The sequence below is a fragment of the Manis pentadactyla genome, chromosome 14 (assembly GCF_030020395.1).
Source record: "Manis pentadactyla isolate mManPen7 chromosome 14, mManPen7.hap1, whole genome shotgun sequence".
Taxonomy (NCBI): Eukaryota; Metazoa; Chordata; class Mammalia; order Pholidota; family Manidae; genus Manis; species Manis pentadactyla.
Window position 1 is genome coordinate 75,650,779 of NC_080032.1, and position 20,331 is coordinate 75,671,109.

At 39.6% G+C, this 20,331-nt stretch overlaps 1 protein-coding gene across 8 annotated transcripts in view; it reads left to right on the plus strand.

Annotated features, from left to right (window-relative positions):
• The window catches only part of PLEKHA5 (pleckstrin homology domain containing A5), a 223,793-nt gene that overhangs the window by 158,781 nt on the left and 44,681 nt on the right, over positions 1-20,331 (plus strand). For 4 of the 8 annotated variants that reach the window (XM_057491827.1, XM_036889350.2, XM_057491824.1 and 1 more), the window contains exons 13-14: positions 1,726-1,845; positions 2,675-2,728. The exons of 2 other annotated variants lie outside the window; for them this stretch is intronic. In XM_057491827.1, the coding sequence (XP_057347810.1) occupies positions 1,726-1,845; positions 2,675-2,728 (174 nt within the window). The remainder of the gene's footprint in view (positions 1-1,725; positions 1,846-2,674; positions 2,729-20,331) is intronic. 2 more of the 8 variants (XM_057491825.1, XM_057491826.1) reach the window with 1 other exon arrangement.

Genomic DNA, 20,331 nt, shown 5'->3' on the forward strand with positions numbered 1-20,331 from the left:
CTGACAAAGAGATGTTAAATCATAACATAATGCTAAATATTCTATTACAGAATTTTAATTTCTGCTTTGCTCCCTCTAGTGGACATTTGGGATAAAATTTATTTACCACTTCCCACTTTGTGGGGTGTCAAATGTGCCTCTTGGTGTTTCTCCTCAAAATTTAAATATTCTCACAAACTTACTGGACTCTTTCATCCTTTTGAAAATCTCTGTGTCTTTTGAACCCCATCAATAATAAAGCAGAATTTCAAGATTCCTTCTTTTGGTATTTGTCCAAAACCACTCTGCTGTGAGAATCTCAACTCTTTACCTCACTCTACCTTACCCCTGGCAGGGCCTCAGGAGCTGAATACAATATCGTAAGACGTGGACTGTCTCACAGTCTGAAGGCCACAAGGTGTGGTTGGCTTCAGAGCAAAGCAGCTGTTATTTTCCTGTTATTGCAATTTGTCCTTTAAGTTACACACGCACACACGCACACACGCACACACACACACACACACACACACACACACACACACACACACTACATTCTATGATTGTTTAATATAAGACTGTTGTCTCAGTATGCAGATACTCAGGTTTATCCAAAGAATCTAATAGTGACTGTGCTTTCTGCCTCCTCTTTTTCTCAACCTGAAGGCAATAATTTTTAATGTAATTTCAGGTAACAGTTAAAAAACATTTCTGTCCCTTAAAAAAGTTCGTATTTCAAATAAAGAGCAACAGCAAATAAACAGAACCAAAAGCGAGCTTGTGTAATGCTGTGGTGCAGGCAGAACAAATCAATCTCGGGAATGGTTTTCAAGCTGGAATGTTCAAGGGCACACTGTAGGCCTTCAGGGAAGAGAGTCTCCCCTTGGCCTGCCTGCAGTTTTTAATCATAAGAAAGCTCGAGAAACACCAAATAATATTTTATGAGCCGTAAGGCTGCCAATGAATATATTTTACTGCATTTCTAACAAAGAAAAATATAGCAGATTGGCCTGTAAAGGAATTTTATCTACCTTTGAAATTTTATTCCCCTTAGGCATCATAGTAAACAATCAGGAACCAAAAGGTTCTCTGATTTCCCCAGAGTGTGGAACGAGTGGAAACTTCCTGTGTATATGAAATACTTTTTTTTCTTAAAAAAAAAAAACTGATCTTTTGGTCATATAAAATATCCTGTGAAAATACCAACAGTGGCATTTAAAAAGTATAACTGGGAAGCAATTAATAGATCCCAGGTGCTGAATTTAATGATGAGAAGATACCATCCAACATTCATGTGAAATTTAGTTCTTTATATTTATTTTCTGTTCTATAAAATACACTGCTGGGTGTGCAGGAGTTACTCTATTGCTGTGAAAGTCTTAGGTGTCATTTATAAATGTCTTATTAAGATACCATTTAATCTTCTAATAGTTCTATGTACAAACCTTCATCATGATTTTTTGGCATTATGGGTTTTTTTAACTTAACATTTGAATATTCTCTCATGAATTCTGAGAAAATGCCTTAATATACTGTTGTCTTGCCGTATCTTTTCAAGTAACACTGTTCCTTCTATTTCTCTAGATATCTATGCATTTATGTAGGACTCATCATCATAGTGTGTAGGCACTATGTTTGATGTCAGCCATAAGAGGAAACTTGCCAAGAAATCTTGGTTTAATGTCTGTCTCTTAAGACAACAATTAATCTGTTTTCCACTGTTTGGATTCTTAAATTGTACTCCTTCAGCCAGAGGAGCTTACGCTGCTGCTAATAAAGCTGCGACGGCAGCAGGCTGAACTGAGTAGTGTCCGGGAGCACACGTTAGCACAGCTCATGCAGCTAAAGCTCGAGGCCCACAGCCCAAAGGTCGGCTATGAAGACATGTGTCTGTGTCGTCTGCCATTGTCACTTACTTTGAGTCACTCATTAATCAGTTTGCTCAGTGCCATTAGTGTTGAGCATGAACCCATAACCATCATCGCAGCGACATTAGAATCTCCTATTGACCCTTTGAGAAGTTGTTGATTTATACATTATTAAGGGAAAATACGGGTAGGATGCATTTCTTCTTTGCCTTCCACCCACCCACTCACCCGCTAACATCTGGTTGGGAGGAAGGAAATGCATACAGACTTCAAAATAGTGTTGCCATTCGCCGGATATTGGAACACCCACATCTGTAAAAACAGATTTTGGAAAGTCCTATAATTTCCCATAAAGCACTAAGTTGACAGTTGATTATAGTTTTAATAATACTGTCTTTTAAATGTCAAAGATGAGTTTTAAGATATTTCCTTTGTTCTTGAAATAAGGGACATATGTAAACCTTTCTCAAAGGGTTTAATAGCCTCTAGTTACATGCAAAACACCCGAACAAGTAGTACTATATTGCAGAAGAGTTAACATGTAAAGCTTTTAACATTAAGTCTGCTAAAGCCATTTTAAAGGTTTTCCTGCTTACCATTTCAGCTGCTATGCATGTCTACTTAATTTCTTATAAAACTAAGTATAATTTTATAATGATCTAGTATGTCACCTGTGCCCTTGACAGGGGAGCATGCATGTGAAAGTTGTCATGTATTGTGATATATTAGGTTGTGGTAAACTACCTGTATTTCTTATTTCAAAATTGACCTTTTCATGAATTCTGCACCCTCTTTCTCTATCCCTTTATTTCTTGATCGATGTCTCCTAGAATGAAATTCTTTCACATCATCTTCAAAGGAACACCATATATTTGGATCATCAGGTGGGATTTGAAGAATTTTCTTACCTATAATACCTTATCGAACTTCTTCAATGTAGTAGAACTTTCCAGGGTACCCAGATACTTAAGTCATTTTGAGTTAATAGCCTGAATTACAAGTGACAGGATAAGAAATCCCTCCCTAACCAGGTGAATTCAGGAATACCATTATAAGCAGGTAGGAAGAACAGATGTGGCGGTGAGAGAGGATACAAATGCTGGGTCGCCAGAACTGGCGAACCTGAATTCTCTAGACTTCTTTCTTCTGATCCCAAGGAAACTCTTATTCATGGAGGTTTATCCCAGCTTGGAGTTGACCTAATTTTAAAAAATAGACACCAAGCTGTGACTGCTTTGTAGGAAGGCCAAAAAGACCGTGGGTTTAGTGTGCTCGGATTCTCAAAGGGGAGTTTAATGACAGGCAAAACGCATGGACAAGATGGTTTTTAATTGTGTTATTTATCCCTTGTTTGGTCTCTGCTGAGGGACGTAGAGTCGGTTTTACAGTGACCTGCTGTCGCTAGCATTAATGATACCTCAGTGGTGCTAATGAGTGTGGTAGGTTGAGCTGAATGTTTAGAGGGTATAGTGGCCAGTTCTTAGACAAGGACTGACACTCCATAGTTCAGTTTTTATGAAATTCTCCATTACTATTTAATTTTAATTAGAGAATTTTTTATATATCCTTAAACAATAGCAAATGCATTTTTTTCATATAAACTAAGCTAAAACGTGTTTTAGTTTGTTTCATAATGCTCAAACTTAACTATTTTATAAAATGATTAAGAGGTTACTATGGAAAATGTTCTAAAATAATAATGTACTGCTTTAAATTAGTTATATTTAAAGAGGGATTTTGCATTAGGATAACTTTTTAAAAGATGTTCAATCATTTTTCTTTTAATTTTTAAAAGAAACATACTTTTGTTAATACAGAATTTGTTTATTTTCCCACACAATGTTTTCATAATGATTTTGCCTGTTGGAAGGCTTTTTAGAAATCAGCATTTCATGAAACCAAATTCCCATCTTTATTCCAGAGACTGGTGCTATTGAAATTTTACCATGGTGCACATTATATACTCTGAAAACAGTCTAATAAAGACATGTTAGCCAATAAAATAGTAAAATACGTCTTCCCTCAAAATTCCACACTGTCAGAAAGCTTCTAAGATACATGGGAAATAGCTTTCTTAAAAGCTCCTTAGTCTATAAAGCTAGAGACAGTTCTGAAGATAATGGGCTATTACAAAAATTAAGTTTTAAGAACTGTGATGTGAATGTAAATCTGAAGTTCTCTAGAAGCTCTAGAAATAAACTTGGTGTTTACTATAATTTTATTACTCACCTTAATAAATCAAAACTTGAAACTGCAGAGACACAGAACTTTAGAAACTCCAAGGGAAGGTGTATATATATCGAAAATACCATTTGCTAAGGTACTTTTCAACGCCCTACCCCAGGTTGAGCTATGTTCTTCCCTTTATCTAAGTGACCCAGATCTGATTGAGGCTTGATCTTTCCATCATTTCCCCGCAACTTTTTATTGATCCTCTCTATTCTCTCAACATGTCAGCAGAGGTTTCCAGTAATTCACCCTTTTCTTACAGTGGATCCTGAAATAAAGTTATATTATTCCAATTTTTAAATTTTGTTACGAGAAGAACTATAGAATTTGATTGCTATTTGAATGCTGATTTACCCTGAGTTAAGACTATTTCTCATGGAAAAATTGAATCATTTCCTGATAGTAATTAGATAATATGCATGGTGTGGGGCTTTGCTCAGAAACTCAGATATGCCTAAATATATACATTTGTAAGTTTTCCTATAGAAAATCTCTCTTTAAATAAACAACTTCTGTGGTTTCAAATAATTAACATTTAGCATAAATGAATTATATCATTTTGAACTGTCCTACATTTTATATCAGTAATAAGGTTATTAAATTACATGAAAAGAATTTTTGATAATTTTAAGCTTCAAAGAAATTTTTCAGTCAGCTCCAACATTTCCAGCTTTTAATCTTGTTACTGCCAAGAACCTATTTTAGATTACCAGGTCTGTTGTTTGAATAATCATTATTGGTTGCCTGGGTTTATAAATTTATTCAGTTTTATATAACTACAAGTTGGAAGTAGATTTTATAATCTAAAAGTCAAAACGAAAGGCTCTGGTCACATTTTGTACTGTATTTCATAACCAAATGAATGTGTATTAATTAACTAATAAATACTCATTTTCAGCACTTACTCTGTTTACTCAAATCATCAGAATAACCTAAGGCTAGCAACAAAACGCAGTCTTCTGCCTGCCTCTTGTCATACATCACAGTCATCAAGAGAAAATTTTTAATTGATTTAAATTCGCTTAATTCCTGTCACCATTCGTGAAACGTAGAACCACAGAGTAGTCAGACCAGAGAGTTGCTTCAGAGGTAACTTTATTTCTCATACTACTAATTGCTTACAACCAATAAAATATGAAAACCCCTTATCTGAAGTTCTATAGATTTACATACCATACAATCGGTCCAAAAGTCTTGACTTGGTGCCTATAGCTTAAGCAGTATAATTTAGTTTCTAATGAATCACCATTATGAAGATGAGCCATGTACCAAAGTTTTTAAAAATAACAAAAGCAATACATAGTAGAATTTCCTTCTACTTTTTGTTTCATTTTGAAGTACACCATTCAAATTCCTTTATGCTTTTATAGTTCAGGTAGTAGACTATTCAAACTCTACATTTATTAAGACTAGCCTAGACATAATTGTCATTTTTGTGAATTTTAAGGTAACAAAGCCTCAAAATGCAGCCTGTGAACATACAGTAATCCTAACCAGATACTTAATGTACATCATGGAGGTTCTCCTTAAAAAATTATATTTATATCAGTAAATCATTTTCTTCTCATGCAACTTAGATATCACTGAGTATTAGAGAAACTCGTGGTTACAATGTAAGTGAAACTTGAACATTTCATCCTAAAATACATCTGTGGAATGGATTTAACATGTATTCACTTTTTCCTTGTTTATTCCTCTGCCTAACAGAATACAGAGGGGATGGGGGGAACATTAGTGAAATGTTTTAACAGCTGTGTGCTTGCCAGGAAGCTGGAAGAAAATAGGAGCATAACACAGTTACAGTAGTATCTCCATCTCTGAAGATTGGAGTATCCTGCAGCAGTTCTTTGAAAGTGAGGGAAAAGAGAATGTGTTGATGTATTTTCTTCTCTTCTCAAGACAAGGCAAATTGAGCACTAGTTTTAAAACTTCATGGCCCTGATGAACAAGTATTTGGTGATGAGGAATTCCTAATGCTTCCATAGAGCCAAATGGAAATCATTGTTTGAAGCTGGAGTAACAGGTTTCCACAGAAGCTTGTGTTAGTCAGCCGACTGATATTCAGCTGTAAGATACAGAAAGGGCATGCTGGTTGTTCTGGTTCCTTACTGGTTATTAAGTTTTTTTAAAAATTTATTTTGTTGTCATTAATCTGCAATTACATGAAGAATATTATGTTTACTAGGGTCCCCCCTTCACCAAATCCACCCCACATACCCCATTACAGTACTGCCCGTCAGCGTAGTAAGATGCTATAGAATCACTACTTGTCTTCTCTGTGTTGCAGAGCCCTCCCTATGCCCCCCCCACATTATACATGCTAATCGTAAGGCCCCCTTTATTTTTCCCCACCCTTATCCCTCTCTTCCCTCCCTTTCTCCCCAGTCCCTTTCCCTTTGGTAACTGTTAGTCCATTTTAGGTTCTATGATTTATTTTTCTCCCTTCTTATTCCTCCTCCTCCATTCTTTATATGTTGGTTGTTTTATTCTGTACTCTTTTGTGCTTCCTTTAACTGCTTTTGTGGGCAGTTGATTTTATTTTTTGCCTTTAGTTAGTATTTGGTTGGTCTGCTTTCTTTGCTGTGATTTTATTTTCTGTGGTGACATCTATTTAGTCTTAGGAGTGCTCCCATCTAGAGCAGTCCCTCTAAAATACCCTGTAGAGGTGGTTTGTGGGAGGCAAATTCCCTCAACTTTTGCTTGTCTGGGAATTGTTTAATCCCTCCTTCATATTTAAATGATAGTCATGCTGGATACAGTATCCTTGGTTCAAGGCCCTTCTGTTTCATTGCATTAAATATATCATGCCATTCTCTTCTGGCCTGTAAGGTTTCTGTTGAGAAGTCTGATGATAGCCTGATGGGTTTTCCTTTGTAGGTGACCTTTTTCCTCTCCCTAGCTGCCTTTTAAACTCTGTCCTTGTCCTTAACCTTTGCCATTTTAATTATTATGTATCTTGGTGTTATCCTTCTTGGGTCCTTTCTGTTGGGAGTTCCGTACACTTCCATAGTCTGATCGATTATTTTCTCCTCCAGTTTGGGGAAGTTTTCAGCAATTATTTCTTCAAATACACTTTCTATCCCTTTCTCTCTTCTTCTTCTGGTATTCCTATAATGCGGATATTGTTCCTTTTGGATTGGTCACACAGTTCTCTTAAGAGAGATCCTTTTATCTCTCTCTGCATCAGCTTCTATGCATTCCTGTTGTCTGGTTTCTATTCCATCAATGGCCTCTTGCATCTTATCCATTCTGCTTATAAATCCTTCCAGAGTTTGTTTCACTTCTGTAATCTCCCTCCGGACTTCATCCCTTAGCTCATGCATATTTCTCTGCAGCTCCATCAGCATGGTTATGAGCTTTATTTTTTTTTTTTTTGAGGGCATCTCTCATATTTATTGATCAAATGGTTGTTGACAACAATAAAATTCTCTATAGGGGGGTCAATGCTCAATGCACAATCATTAATCCACCCCAAGCCTAATTTTCGTCAGTATCCAATCTTTTGAAGCTTAACGAACAAGTTCTTACACGGAGTACAAATTCTTACATAGTGAATAAGTTACATGGTGAACATTACAGGGGCAGTCATCACAGAAGCTTTCTGTTTTGCTCATGCATTATGAACTATAAACAGTCAGTTCAAATATGAATATTAATTTGGTTTTTATACTTGATTTATATGTGGATACCACATTTCTCTCTTTACTAAAGTGGTAGGTAGATACAAGATAAAGGTAGAAAACATAGTTTAGTGTTGTAAGAGAGCAAATGTAGATGATCAGATGTGTGCCTGTAGACTGTGTGTTAATCCAAGCTAGATAAGGGCAATAAAACATCCACGTATGCAGAAGATTTCTCTCACAACGGCGGGGGGGAGGTTCTAAGCCCCAACTCTGTTGATCCCAATTTTCTCACCTGATGGCCCCTCTGTGACTGTGCCTGTCTTAGGTTGTTCCTCCCTTGAGGAATCTTACCCGTCTCTGGCTAACCAGTCATCTTCCAGGGCCATACAGGGAAATATAAAGTTGATCAGTGAGAGAGAAGCCTTATTGTTTGAAAAGGTTAGCTTTTTACTTCTTTGCCTATTTATGCCCTGTGGCTTCTATGCCCAGCATTTGTCTTGAGGTATCTTTACCCCTTGGAAGAATTATGAAACTCGGTAAATTCGATATATGGCATGAATTCTATTTAAGGGTTGTAATTAGGAAGGAAGAAGAAAAGCTATAGAAGTAGCAGGCAGAAGAAAACCTCGGGAGATTGATTATTTCTTTGACATATCTTCTTGTAGAGTAACTTCAGCATGTATAGTTTTTAAACTACTAAGTAAATTGTGCACACACATTAACATAGTAGGAGTACAGTTACGTAACCAAAGCATACCTGTAATTACCAGCCATCTCCAGTGAAACCAAGAAAACCAGTTAGGCACCTTAGGCATTTGTGAAAACTTATCTACAATATGGTGGATAATGTCCAACTGAACTTGAATAGTCTGAGAATTCCGATAAATTAAAACAACCCATTCCTGGGGACTGTTCACATCCCATATGTTCTTTTAACAGTAAATAGTCTGTAGTTGTAAGATTTTGGAGTGCTACAATTTGCACTTCTCCTAATTCTTGGTTGAGTTCCAACTGTATAGATCCAGTCAAATTTGTTGTTTTACTGTATGCACAGGCCAGCTTAGATATCTCCTTCCTCATTCCCATGGCAAGTCCAGGAGCTGGTGGGATGAGTGCATCTACAGCTGTAGCAGTGCGTGGATCTTTCTTGGGGTTTTTTTGATGATCATCTTCTGGCATGAGTCCTCCCAAGAGTGCTGATGTTGGAAGTTCTTTTTCATATTGTATCTTAGTTCATTTTCGGGGTAGCCAAATTAGGCTTTGATCCTCTGTATAAACACAAACAGACCTTTTGCCTACACTTTTATATGCCCTTTATATCATTGTGTAGAGCTCATTAGAGGTCACCACACAGGAACTGCTTTTTTTTTTTTTTAACATTAATCTACACTTACATGATGAATACTTTGTTTACTAGGCTCACCCCTATACCAGGTCCCCCCTATATACCCCTTTACAGTAACTGTCCATCAGCGTAGCAAAATGTTGCAGAATCACTACTTGTCTTCTCTGTGTTGTACAGCCCTCCCCTTTCTCCCACCCCGCTATGGATGCTAATCTTAATACCCCCCTTTTTCTCCCCCCCCTTATCCCTCCCTACCCACCCATCCTCCCCAGTCCCTTTCCCTTTGGTACCTGTTAGTCCATTCTTGAGTTCTGTGATTCTGCTGCTGTTTTGCTCCTTCAGTTTTTCCTTTGTTCTTATACTCCACAGATGAGTGAAATCATTTGGTATTTCTCTTTCTCCGCTTGGCTTGTTTCACTGAGCATAATACCCTCCAGCTCCATCCATGTTGCTGCAAATAGTAGGATTTGCCCTTTTCTTATGGCTGAGTAGTATTCCATTGTGTATATGTACCACATCTTCTTTATCCATTCATCTATCGATGGACATTTAGGTTGCTTCCAATTCTTGGCTATTGTAAATAGTGCTGCGATAAACATAGGGGTACATTGGTCTTTCTCATACTTGATTGCTGCATTCTTAGGGTAGATTCCTAGGAGTGCAATTCCTGGGTCAAATGGTATGTCTGTTTTGAGCATTTTGATGTACCTATATACTGCTTTCCACAATGGTTGAACTAATTTACATTCCCACCAGCAGTGTAGGAGGGTTCCCCTTTCTCCACAGCCTCGCCAACATTTGTTGTTCTCTGTCTTTTGGATGGCAGCCATCCTTACTGGTGTGAGGTGATACCTCATTGTAGTTTTAATTTGCATTTCTCTGATAATTAGCGATGTGGAGCATCTTTTCATGTGTCTGTTGGCCATCTGTATTTCTTTTTTGGAGAACTGTCTGTTCAGTTCCTCTGCCCATTTTTTAATTGGGTTATTTGTTTTTTGTTTGTTGAGGCATGTGAGCTCTTTATATATTCTGGACGTCAAGCCTTTATCGGATGTGTCATTTTCAAATATATTCTCCCATACTGTAGGGTTCCTTTTCGTTCTATTGATGGTGTCTTTTGCTGTACAGAAGCTTTTCAGCTTAATATAGTCCCACTTGTTCATTTTTGCTGTTGCTTTCCTTGCCCGAGGAGATATGTTCAAGAAGAGGTCACTCATGTTTATGTCTAAGAGGTTTTTGCCTATGTTTTCTTCCAAGTTTAATGGTTTTGTGACTTACATTCAGGTCTTTGATCCATTTTGAGTTTACTTTTGTATATGGGGTTAGACAATGGTCCAGTTTCATTCTCCTACATGTAGCTGTCCAGTTTTGCCAGCACCATCTGTTGAAGAGACTGTCATTTCGCCATTGTATGTCCATGGCTCCTTTGTCAAATATTAATTGACCATATATGTCTGGGTTAATGTCTGGATTGTCTAGTCTGTTCCATTGGTCTGTGGCTCTGTTCTTGTGCCAGTACCAAATTGTCTTGATTACTATGGCCTTATAATAGAGCTTGAAGTTGGGGAGTGAGATCCCCCCTACTTTATTCTTCTTTCTCAGGATTGCTTTGGCTATTCGGGGTCTTTGGTGGTTCCATATGAATCTTTGAATTATTTGTTCCAGTTCATTGAAGAATGTTGCTGGTAATTTGACAGGGATAGCATCAAATCTGTATATTGCTTTGGGCAGAATGGCCATTTTGATGATATTAATTCTTCCTAGCCATGAGCATGGGATGCGTTTCCATCTGTTAGTGTCCCCTTTAATTTCTCTTAAGAGTGACTTGTAGTTTTCAGAGTATAAGTCTTTCACTTCTTTGGTTAGGTTTATTCCTAGGTATATTTTTTTTTTTGATGCAATTGTGAATGGAGTTGTTTTCCTGATTTCTCTTTCTGTTGGTTCATTGCTAGTGTATAGTAAAGCCACAGATTTCTGTGTGTTGATTTTGTATCCTGCAACTTTGCTGTATTCCGATATCAGTTCTAGTAGTTTTGGGGTGAAGTCTTTAGGGTTTTTTATGTACAGTATCATGTCATCTGCAAATAGTGACAGTTTAACTTCTTCTTTACCAATCTGGATTCCTTGTATTTCTTTGTTTTGTCTGATTGCCGTGGCTAGGACCTCCAGTACTATGTTAAATAACAGTGGGGAGAGTGGGCATCCCTGTCTAGTTCCCGATCTCAGAGGAAATGCTTTCAGCTTCTTGCTGTTCAATATAATGTTGGCTGTGGGTTTATCATAGATGGCCTTTATTATGTTGAGGTACTTGCCCTCTATTCCCATTTTGCTGAGAGTTTTTATCATGAATGGTTGTTGAACTTTGTCAAATGCTTTCTCAGCACCTATGGAGATGATCATGTGGTTTTTGTCTTTCTTTTTGTTGATGTGGTGGATGATGTTGATGGACTTTCGAATGTTGTGCCATCCTTGCATCCCTGGGATGAATCCCACTTGGTCATGGTGTACAATCTTTTTGATGTATTTTTGAATTCGGTTTCCTAAAATTTTGTTGAGTATTTTTGCGTCTACGTTCATCAGGGATATTGGTGTGTAGTTTTCTTTTTTGGTGGGGTCTTTGCCTGGTTTTGGTATTAGGGTGATGTTAGCTTCATAGAATGAGTTTGGGAGTATCCCCTCCTCTTCTGTTTTTTGGAAAACTTTAAGAAGAATGGGTATTATGTCTTCCCTGTGTGTCTGATAAAATTCCGAGGTAAATCCATCTGACCCGGGGGTTTTGTTCTTTGGTAGTTTTTTGATTACCGCTTCAATTTCGTTGCCGGTAATTGGTCTGTTTCGATTTTCTGTTTCTTTCTGGGTCAATCGTGGAAGGTTGTGTTTTTCTAGGAAGTTGTCCATTTCTCCTAGGTTTCCCAGCTTGTTAGCATATAGGTTTTCATAGTACTCTCTAATAATTCTTTGTATTTCTGTGGGGTCCGTCGTGATTTTTCCTTTCTCGTTTCTGATACTATTGATTTGTGTTGACTCTCTTTTCCTCTTAATAAGTCTGGCTAGAGGCTTATCTATTTTGTTTATTTTCTCGAAGAACCAGCTTTTGGATTCATTGATTTTTGCTATTGTTTTATTCTTCTCAATTTTATTTATTTCTTCTCTGATCTTTATTATGTCCCTCCTTCTGCTCACCTTAGGTGTCATTTGTTCTTCTTTTTCCAATTTCGATAATTGTGACATTAGACCATTCATTTGGGCTTGTTCTTCCTTTTTTAAATATGCTTGGATTGGTCTATACTTTCCTCTTAAGACTGCTTTTGCTTTTGGTCATTGATCCATTGATTATTTAGGAGTGTGTTGTTTAGCCTCCATGTGTTTGTGAGCCTTTTTGCTTTCTTTGTACAGTTTATTTCCAATTTTATGCCTTTGTGGTCTGAAAAGTTGGTTGGTAGGATTTCAGTCTTTTGGAATTTACTGAGGCTCTTTTTGTGGCCTAGTATGTGGTCTATTCTGTAGAATGTTCCATGTGCACTTGAGAAGAATGTGTATCCTGTTGGTTTTGGATGTAGAGTTCTGTAGATGTCTATTAGGTCCATCTGTTCTGGTGTGTTGTTCAGTGCCTCTGTGTCCTTACTTATTTTCTGTCTGGTGGATCTGTCCTTTGCGGTGAATGGTGTGTTGAAGTCTCCTAGAATGAATGTATTGCATTGTATTTCCTCCTTTAGTTCTGTTAGTATTTGTTTCACATATGCTGGTGCTCCTGTATTGGGTGCATATATATTTATAATGGTTATATCCTCTTGATGGACTGAGCCCTTTATCATTATGTAATGTCCTTTGTCTTTTGTTACTTTCTTTATTTTAAAGTCTGTTTTGTCTGATACCAGAATTGCAACACCTGCTTTCTTCTCTTTGTTGTTTGCATGAAATATCTTTTTCCATCCCTTGACTTTAAGTCTGTGCATGTCTTTGGGTTTAAGGTGAGTCTCTTGTAAGCAGCATATGGATGGATCTTGCTTTTTTATCCATTCTTTTACTCTGTGTCTTTTGATTGGTGATTTCAGTCCATTTACATTTAGGGTGATTATTGAAAGGTATGAATTTATTGCCATTGCAGGCTTTAAGTTTGTGGTTACCAAAGTTTCAGGGTTAGCTTCTTTACTATCTTACTGTCTAACTTAACTCGCTTGTTGAGCTATTATAAACGCGGTCTGATGATTCTTTATTTCTCTCCCTTCTTATTCCTCCTCCTCCCTTCTTCATATGTTGGGTGTTTTGTTCTGTGCTCTTTTTAGGAGTGCTCCCATCTAGAGCAGTCCCTGTAGGATGCCCTGTAGAGGTGGTTTGTGGGAGGCAAATTCCCTCAATTTTTGTGTGTCTGGGAATTGTTTAATCCCTCCTTCATATTTAAATGATATTCATGCTGGATACAGTAGTCTTGGTTCGAGGCCCTTCTGTTTCATTGCATTAAGTATGTCATGCCATTCTCTTCTCGCCTATAGTGTTTCTGTTGAGAAGTCTGATGATAGCCTGATGGGTTTTCCTTTGTAGGTGACCTTTTTTTTCTCTCTGGCTGCCTTTAATATTTTTTCCTTGTCTTTGATCTTTGCCATTTTAATTATTATGTGTCTTGGTGTTGTCCTCCTTGGATCCCTTGTCATGGGAGTTCTGTGTACCTCTGTGGTCTGAGAGGCCATTTCTTCCCCTAGTTTGGGTTAGTTTTCGGCAATTATTTCTTCAAAGACATTTTCTATTCCTTTTTCTGTCTCTTCTCCTTCTGCTATTCCGATGATGCGTATATTATTCCTTTTTGATTGGTCACTCAGCTCTCTTAAAATTCTTTCATTCCTGGAGATCCTTTTATCTCTCTCTGCATCAGCTTCTCTGCGTTCCTGTTCTCTGTTTTCTAGTCCATTAATGGTCTCTTGCATCTCGTCCATTCTGTTTTGAAGTCCTTCCAGAGCTTGTTTTATTTCTGAATTCTCCTTCCTTAGTTCTTGCATATTTCTCTGCAAGTCCATCAGCATGGTTATGACTTTTGTTTTGAATTCTTTTTCAGGAAGACTGGTTAAATCTATCTCCCCAGGTTCCTTCTCAGGGGAAGATGTAGCAGATGCCGAAGCTGTCTGGGTTAGTCTTGTCTGGATCATATTTTTTTGCCTTTTCATGTTGACAGGTGCTATTGACTGTCGGCTGGGAGGGCCAAACTTTCCACTTGCTGCTGGCCTTTCTTTACTGGGACAACTGCAACCTCTAGTGGCTTGTGTTGGGTAATTGCGAGTAGGCTGGGTCTTTGTGTCTTGCCTGGCCGATATGGATGGATCTCCCTTTCTGTGGGCAGGGTTTGCCTCAGGCTGTTTCTCTGCTTTCGCAGCGCCCGGAGGGGTAATGGACCGGGGGGCTGTTTGGCTGTTTACCTCCGTGAGGGGTCTCAGAGCTGTTGCCCAGGGGGTTAGTGCGCCCAGTTTTCCCTGTAATTTCCTGCCACTGGGCTGTGACCTATGCTGTTTCCGTCCAGCTGTTAAATCCCTGTCCCTTTAAGACTTTCAAAAAGCCTCCACTTTTCTTTGTCACAGGGGCATCAGCTTTCGCACCCGCTTAGAGGTCTTGCTGCCCTATTTCATTAGTTACCAGCCCTCTATACGCATGCACTGTGCCTGCACTCTGGCCCGGATGGCTGGGGCTGGGTGTTCGGCAGCCCTGGGCTCCGTCTCCCTCCCGCTCTGCCTACTCTTCTCCCGCCGGGAGCTGGGGGGAGGGGCGCTCGGGTCCCGCCAGGCCGGGGCTTGTATCTTACCCCTTTCACCAGGCGCTGGGTTCTCCCTGGTGTAGTTGTATTCTGGCTGTTGTCCTGTGTCTTCTGGTCTCTCTTTTAGGATTAGTTGTATTTGTTGTATTTTCAAAAGTATATATGTTTTTGGGAGGAGATTCCCACTGTCCTACCCACGCTGCCATGTTGCCTCCGCCCCCTATGAGCTTTATTTTTAATTCTTTTTCAGGAAGACTGGTTAGGTCTATCTCCTTCTCAGGGTTTGCCTCTGTGATCTTGGTCTGTATCAGTTTCTTCTGCCTTTTCATGGCAATAGATATATTTGTGGGGAGCTGGCGCATGTGTTGGGTAAGAGAAAGTCCCTTCTTGCCAGTTTGTGGCCTTCCTCTCCTGGGAGAACAGCGACCTCTAGTGGCTTGTGCTGGGCAACTGTGTGCAGATGGGGCTTCTGATCTTGCCCGGCCGCTGTGGAGTTTATTTAGCTCTGCAGTTGCTGTGGGCGTGGCCTGGCTCGGGCTGCTTCTCCAATAAGGCGGAGCTGCGTTGGAGGGGGAACAGGCGGGAGGCTGTTTATTCCAGTGAGGGGCCTCCGAGCTGCGCTGCGGGGGTTCGGGAGCCCAGAGTTCCCCAGGATTCCCTGCTGCTGGAGTAGGTGTCCCGGGGCACTTCTGTCCAGCTGTGGGGTCCCTGTCCCTTTAAGACTTTCAAAAAGCACTCGCTTTTCTTTGTTCCCAGGATGCCGGCCGCAGGGACCCGCTCACAGGTCTTACTGTCCTGTTTCCCTAGTTTCCAGCACCCCACACACGCACTGTGTGTCTGCACTCCAGTGCGGGTGGCTGGGGCTGGGTGTTCAGCAGTCCTGGGCTCCCTCTCCCTCCCACTCCAACTCCTCTCCTCCCACCGGGAGCTGGGGTGACGGGCGCTCGGGTCCCACCGGGCCGGGGCTTGTATCTTACCCCCTTCGCAAGGCGCTGGGTTCTCTCAGGTGCGGATGTGGTCTGGCTGTTGTCCTGTGTCTTCTGGTCTCTCTTTTAGGGAGAGTTGTATTTGTTGTTTTTTCAAAAATGTATGTGGTTTTGGGAGGAGATTTCTGCTGCTCTACTCACGCCGCCATCTTGGTTCTCTCTCGGTTATTAAGTATTTTTAATAACATCCCTGGTAGATTCCCAAATAAGGCCAATGAATGCTGTATTTAGCTTAGTAATATACCTAAAAACTCGATTAACAGTATCATACACCAAAATTATATTAAGGAAAACTTCTCTCTCAGAAAATGTGTTCAGAGTGCCCTCCCTGGTTCTTAGGAACTTATGTCCTCTTTAGCAGGTCTAATAATGGGAGTAGGGGCTTAAAATTTCTTGATCTTGTCACCTAGTAAGGATTTCCCCAGGGTCTAGACTTGGCTCCTGTTGCCTGGACCAGGACTGAGCAAAGGGGTTGAACCAAAGGACTAAGTTGGGGTTTTAGAAACTAGACCAGGAGCTTAAAGAGAGAAACTAGGTAAAGCCTGTCCATATATGAAGAGATGGAACAAAAGCTGGAGCTTTTGTGGTGAGCCATAACGGGGAAGGTTAGTAGGAATGGGGAAATTAGAACATATTCCCATCACTTTTCCCTCCATTTCTTTCTTCCCTCACTTTTTCTTTCTAACTTTCCCTCTTAGTGATTGAAAAGCAGTTATGAGAGAGTCTAGATGACGTTGCCCTCTCCTTCCTAAAACCTTCCTGCCAGCTTTCCACATAGGCAATGACAGCAGCAGATGAGATGCTAGCAACTGAGATAGAGATAAGTAGGGTGGGATGGACAGAAGGATCAAGTGACTTGGAGCAAAGATTCACAAGTCTTTGCAAGCGTGCTGAACTCTGAGTAAAGTACAATCAGCCCTCTTCGGTCCCCACCCTACCATCCTGCTTGTACCACTCCAGGAGGCAGCCTCCCTTTTAGAGAATACCTGCTGCTGTAAATGGAGCTCAGCTTCTTCAGACGTGAGCTTCACTTCCACTGGTACGGCAGCAGGTATTTTCCTTCCTCTTTTAAATATAAAATTGTAACATTGAATTTGCTTTCACAAATTGTTCTTAAAATTATAACATCCTGCCTTTACTTCTCTCCCTTCAAGAGTCACTATGGTTAATTGCATCCAACAGGAAGGGAAGGAACGTACCTCAGTCAGCCACCCTTATGTTAGGGAGTTCCTGTTCCCTATGGACTCCGAAGCTCTTTGTGGAAAGAATATGCCTTTGCTGCTACAATTAATGAAACTCATTTGCCTCTACCAGCTGGAGCCATCTTCCACCAGCTAGAATACACTTAAGTCATCTCTAAATATTGCATAAAATAACAGCCTTCAAAGCCAGATGGCTAAACGACCTTATCCTCATATTCTCATGGAAAAACTGGAAGTTTCTCATGACCAACCAGTTTGCCATGGTACAATAAAGCAAAAATACAGTTCAGGCATACTTGTGTGGTATATTCTGTGCCATGAAAATGTTTAATGTTTGCAAAAGTCAACAGCTAAATCCTTCTGTTTTGTTATCAGTACATTTTTTGAAAAGCATTGCCAAGTGCTTGTGGGGAGGAGAAGAAAATCATTCTTAATACTTCTAAAACATCTTAAAGAGTAAGCTGTAACTTTCTAATTTGGAAATGTTTTACAATAGCATTCAGATTTTATGATGTAATTCTTTTTATGCACGTGAATACTTTATGCATTGTGTACTAAAACTATTAGTGACTTTTGGAAGAAAAGTCCACTTAACACATGTGGACATTCCTCAGCCATACACTTTCTATACATCCTTTTAAGAAACCACAATGAAAAAAACTATGCAGACAGGAACTCTGACCACTTTTAAACATACTTCTGCCAAGTGAAATGCAAAAAGAAACAATTAATGGTGTGTATGTGATTGGTACTGAAACCATTCAAGGTAAAAATTCAGTAGTAGTTTTTTTTGTATTTTGTTGTTTTGTGTTCATGAACAACAGCTTCCCTACAAGGAAAGAAATCCTAAGATGATTGAAAAGATTCTTGATGGCTTTCATGGCTCATGTCAGTTCGGCAGCTTCACATTCTGTTGAGCTATTTAGCAAGATCCCTTTTTCTCTAATATTTCAAGGGTTCCTGGAGATTCTATTTTTAGGAATGATTGAGAGATTAAGAAATAACGTTTCTAGGGAATATAGAAAAGGCATTTAGAAAAACCAAACTAAAGAAACTGGAAAATAGAAAATATGTTGTTTAACACTCACTAACTCAAACTAGTTACATGGAATAGAATATCATCAGTATTTTCTTATGCCTTGCAATTAAGAGCAGTCCTATCTCTTCTCTCCCTCACACCCCATCCCTTCTTTTCTATTTTTCTGTCTCCCCCTTCCTCTGCATATATGATCATAGAAGTAGTGAGAAGAGCAGGATGACACCAGGAAATACTTAAGCAGGACAGGACATCATATTTGCAGAACTCTAAGAAGACTAAGTAAATTGACAGTGGATAGCTTAGAATTAAAATGTGGAAAGACTGTGTATGAGTCTCAGTACTCTGATCTCCTGGCCTCTCCACTTACACATTATTATCATGTTCTCCTCTATCTCACCAGGAACTCAGCTGTCCTTTTTTGCTATTTTCACCCTTCTCAACCTTACCTGGAGAAGTTCCCTGTTTCTTGATGTTCTCTCAGTTCTATGGGTTGTATCTTTCTCTTTGTCTCTAGCCCCTGCATCTCTCCCAGAAAGCAGAGCTTGTGATGTGGGCTTCCTGGATGTGGACTTGTTTGCAGGAAGTTTACTTTGGAAAGTGATGCAAGGTACAGGAGTAAAGAGAGTGAGCAAGGAAGGAGGGATATTATCAACTGTCATAGGCCACTTGGGCCTCATCTCACTGACATTTGTAAACAAATGAAACACGATAGAATTACCAACTGAACAACAGCAGAGTGAAGCATTTGGATGGCTCCCGCTCCCCCTTGCCCAAGGGTTGCCTCTAGAGACTAACTCCAGCACATCTAAATCATGCACACATGGGCGCCCAGTGGGTTCCCGCACACAGGGGGTTCACTCAGCAAGAGTTGAAACAAAGATAGGCTAATAGGATGTTAAGAGGTACCCAAAAAGGGTCTAAAATGCCTCTGCATTTTGAGTTACGTGTTTCTGGTTGCTTATAGTGTCTCCATTTGGAAGTTCTACCTTCAGTACATCCCTGACATGTCCAAAATTGAGGTGGTCATCTTATCCCTCAATTCCCTGACCCAAAAACTGAGAGTAATAATGGTTCAGATTACTCTCCACCTTTAACCTCTCTGATGTCACAAGCGCTTAATGAGCACATCGTCCTTGGGGAAGAGCTCACTGTTGGAGAGCATCAGGACCTTAGACCAAGGGGAGAGAGGAAAATGAGCCTAGGTCTCTGGTCCAGCTCTGGCCAGGACCACCTGGTACCAGTCCTTCACATTCCAATTGCCTGGTGGATGAAAAGAAAAACAAATGACAGATGACCTGGACGGACCCAAGAGGTGACAATCCTTGGTATACTGCCTGCTTTTCCACCACTCTTAGCCTAGAGATTTCTACAAATGTATTAAAAAAGCAGAATTAAGCAAGACAGGGTCCTTGAGTTGTATCCCCTCCTAATTATTTCCTCTGTATGACACCAACACATATTAAAGCTGAAAATACCTTGGAACTGGAGTAAAAATATATTTAAAAAGCTTTACAGGAAATGAGGAAATTAGGAGATTCTGTAGAACTATCTGAACAGATTGTTTTAGCTGAATACATATTATGTTATCTACATGGTGTTTATTCCAGATAGTAGAGGCCACGATAACACCTTAAGTGCACTAAGCTCATTACCATTTAGTCACCTAGTTTAGGCAGTACTAAAAGTACCTTACACATTATGTCTTTAAGCTAACTCAGGAAATTTCACAGACTCCCTGTTTTTTTTTGGGGGGGGGGGTTTGCTGTGTCATTCAAACCCTCACTCCAGCACTACAGCCGCCTGTAAAACACTTCCTTCCCTATAAGCCCTGTCCTACAGCCCAAGACTCAGTTTGTCAAATACTATCTCAAAAGCACTCCCAGTCTCTCCACTACATACCTATCCAGTACTCGTCCTTCCTAACAGTCCGTCACAATTTACTATTTTCCAAAGCACTGTCATTTGCATTACTTCAATTGGCCACTGCAACATGCAGGCCAGTTATCCCCATTCAGGCCGGTTGAATGACTTGCCCTAAATCACTAAGGTAGGGTGAATACCTTGTATTAATGAATTTTCTTATTTTTTTTTTGTATCTATTTTGACTTCCTTCAAAATGAATGGAACTGTCTTTATGTTCTGTGTCAGGTTGTTTGATCTCTGTTATCTGAGAAGCTCCTATTTACATACTGGTTTTTCTCCTGTCAAGATAGCAAAATGAGAGAAAAAAAACCTCCGCCACCTCTCCTAAATGCATCATCTATATGTAACTTTATTTCCTACTTAACAAAAGCAGATATTTTTATAGTCTAATGTGGCTTTT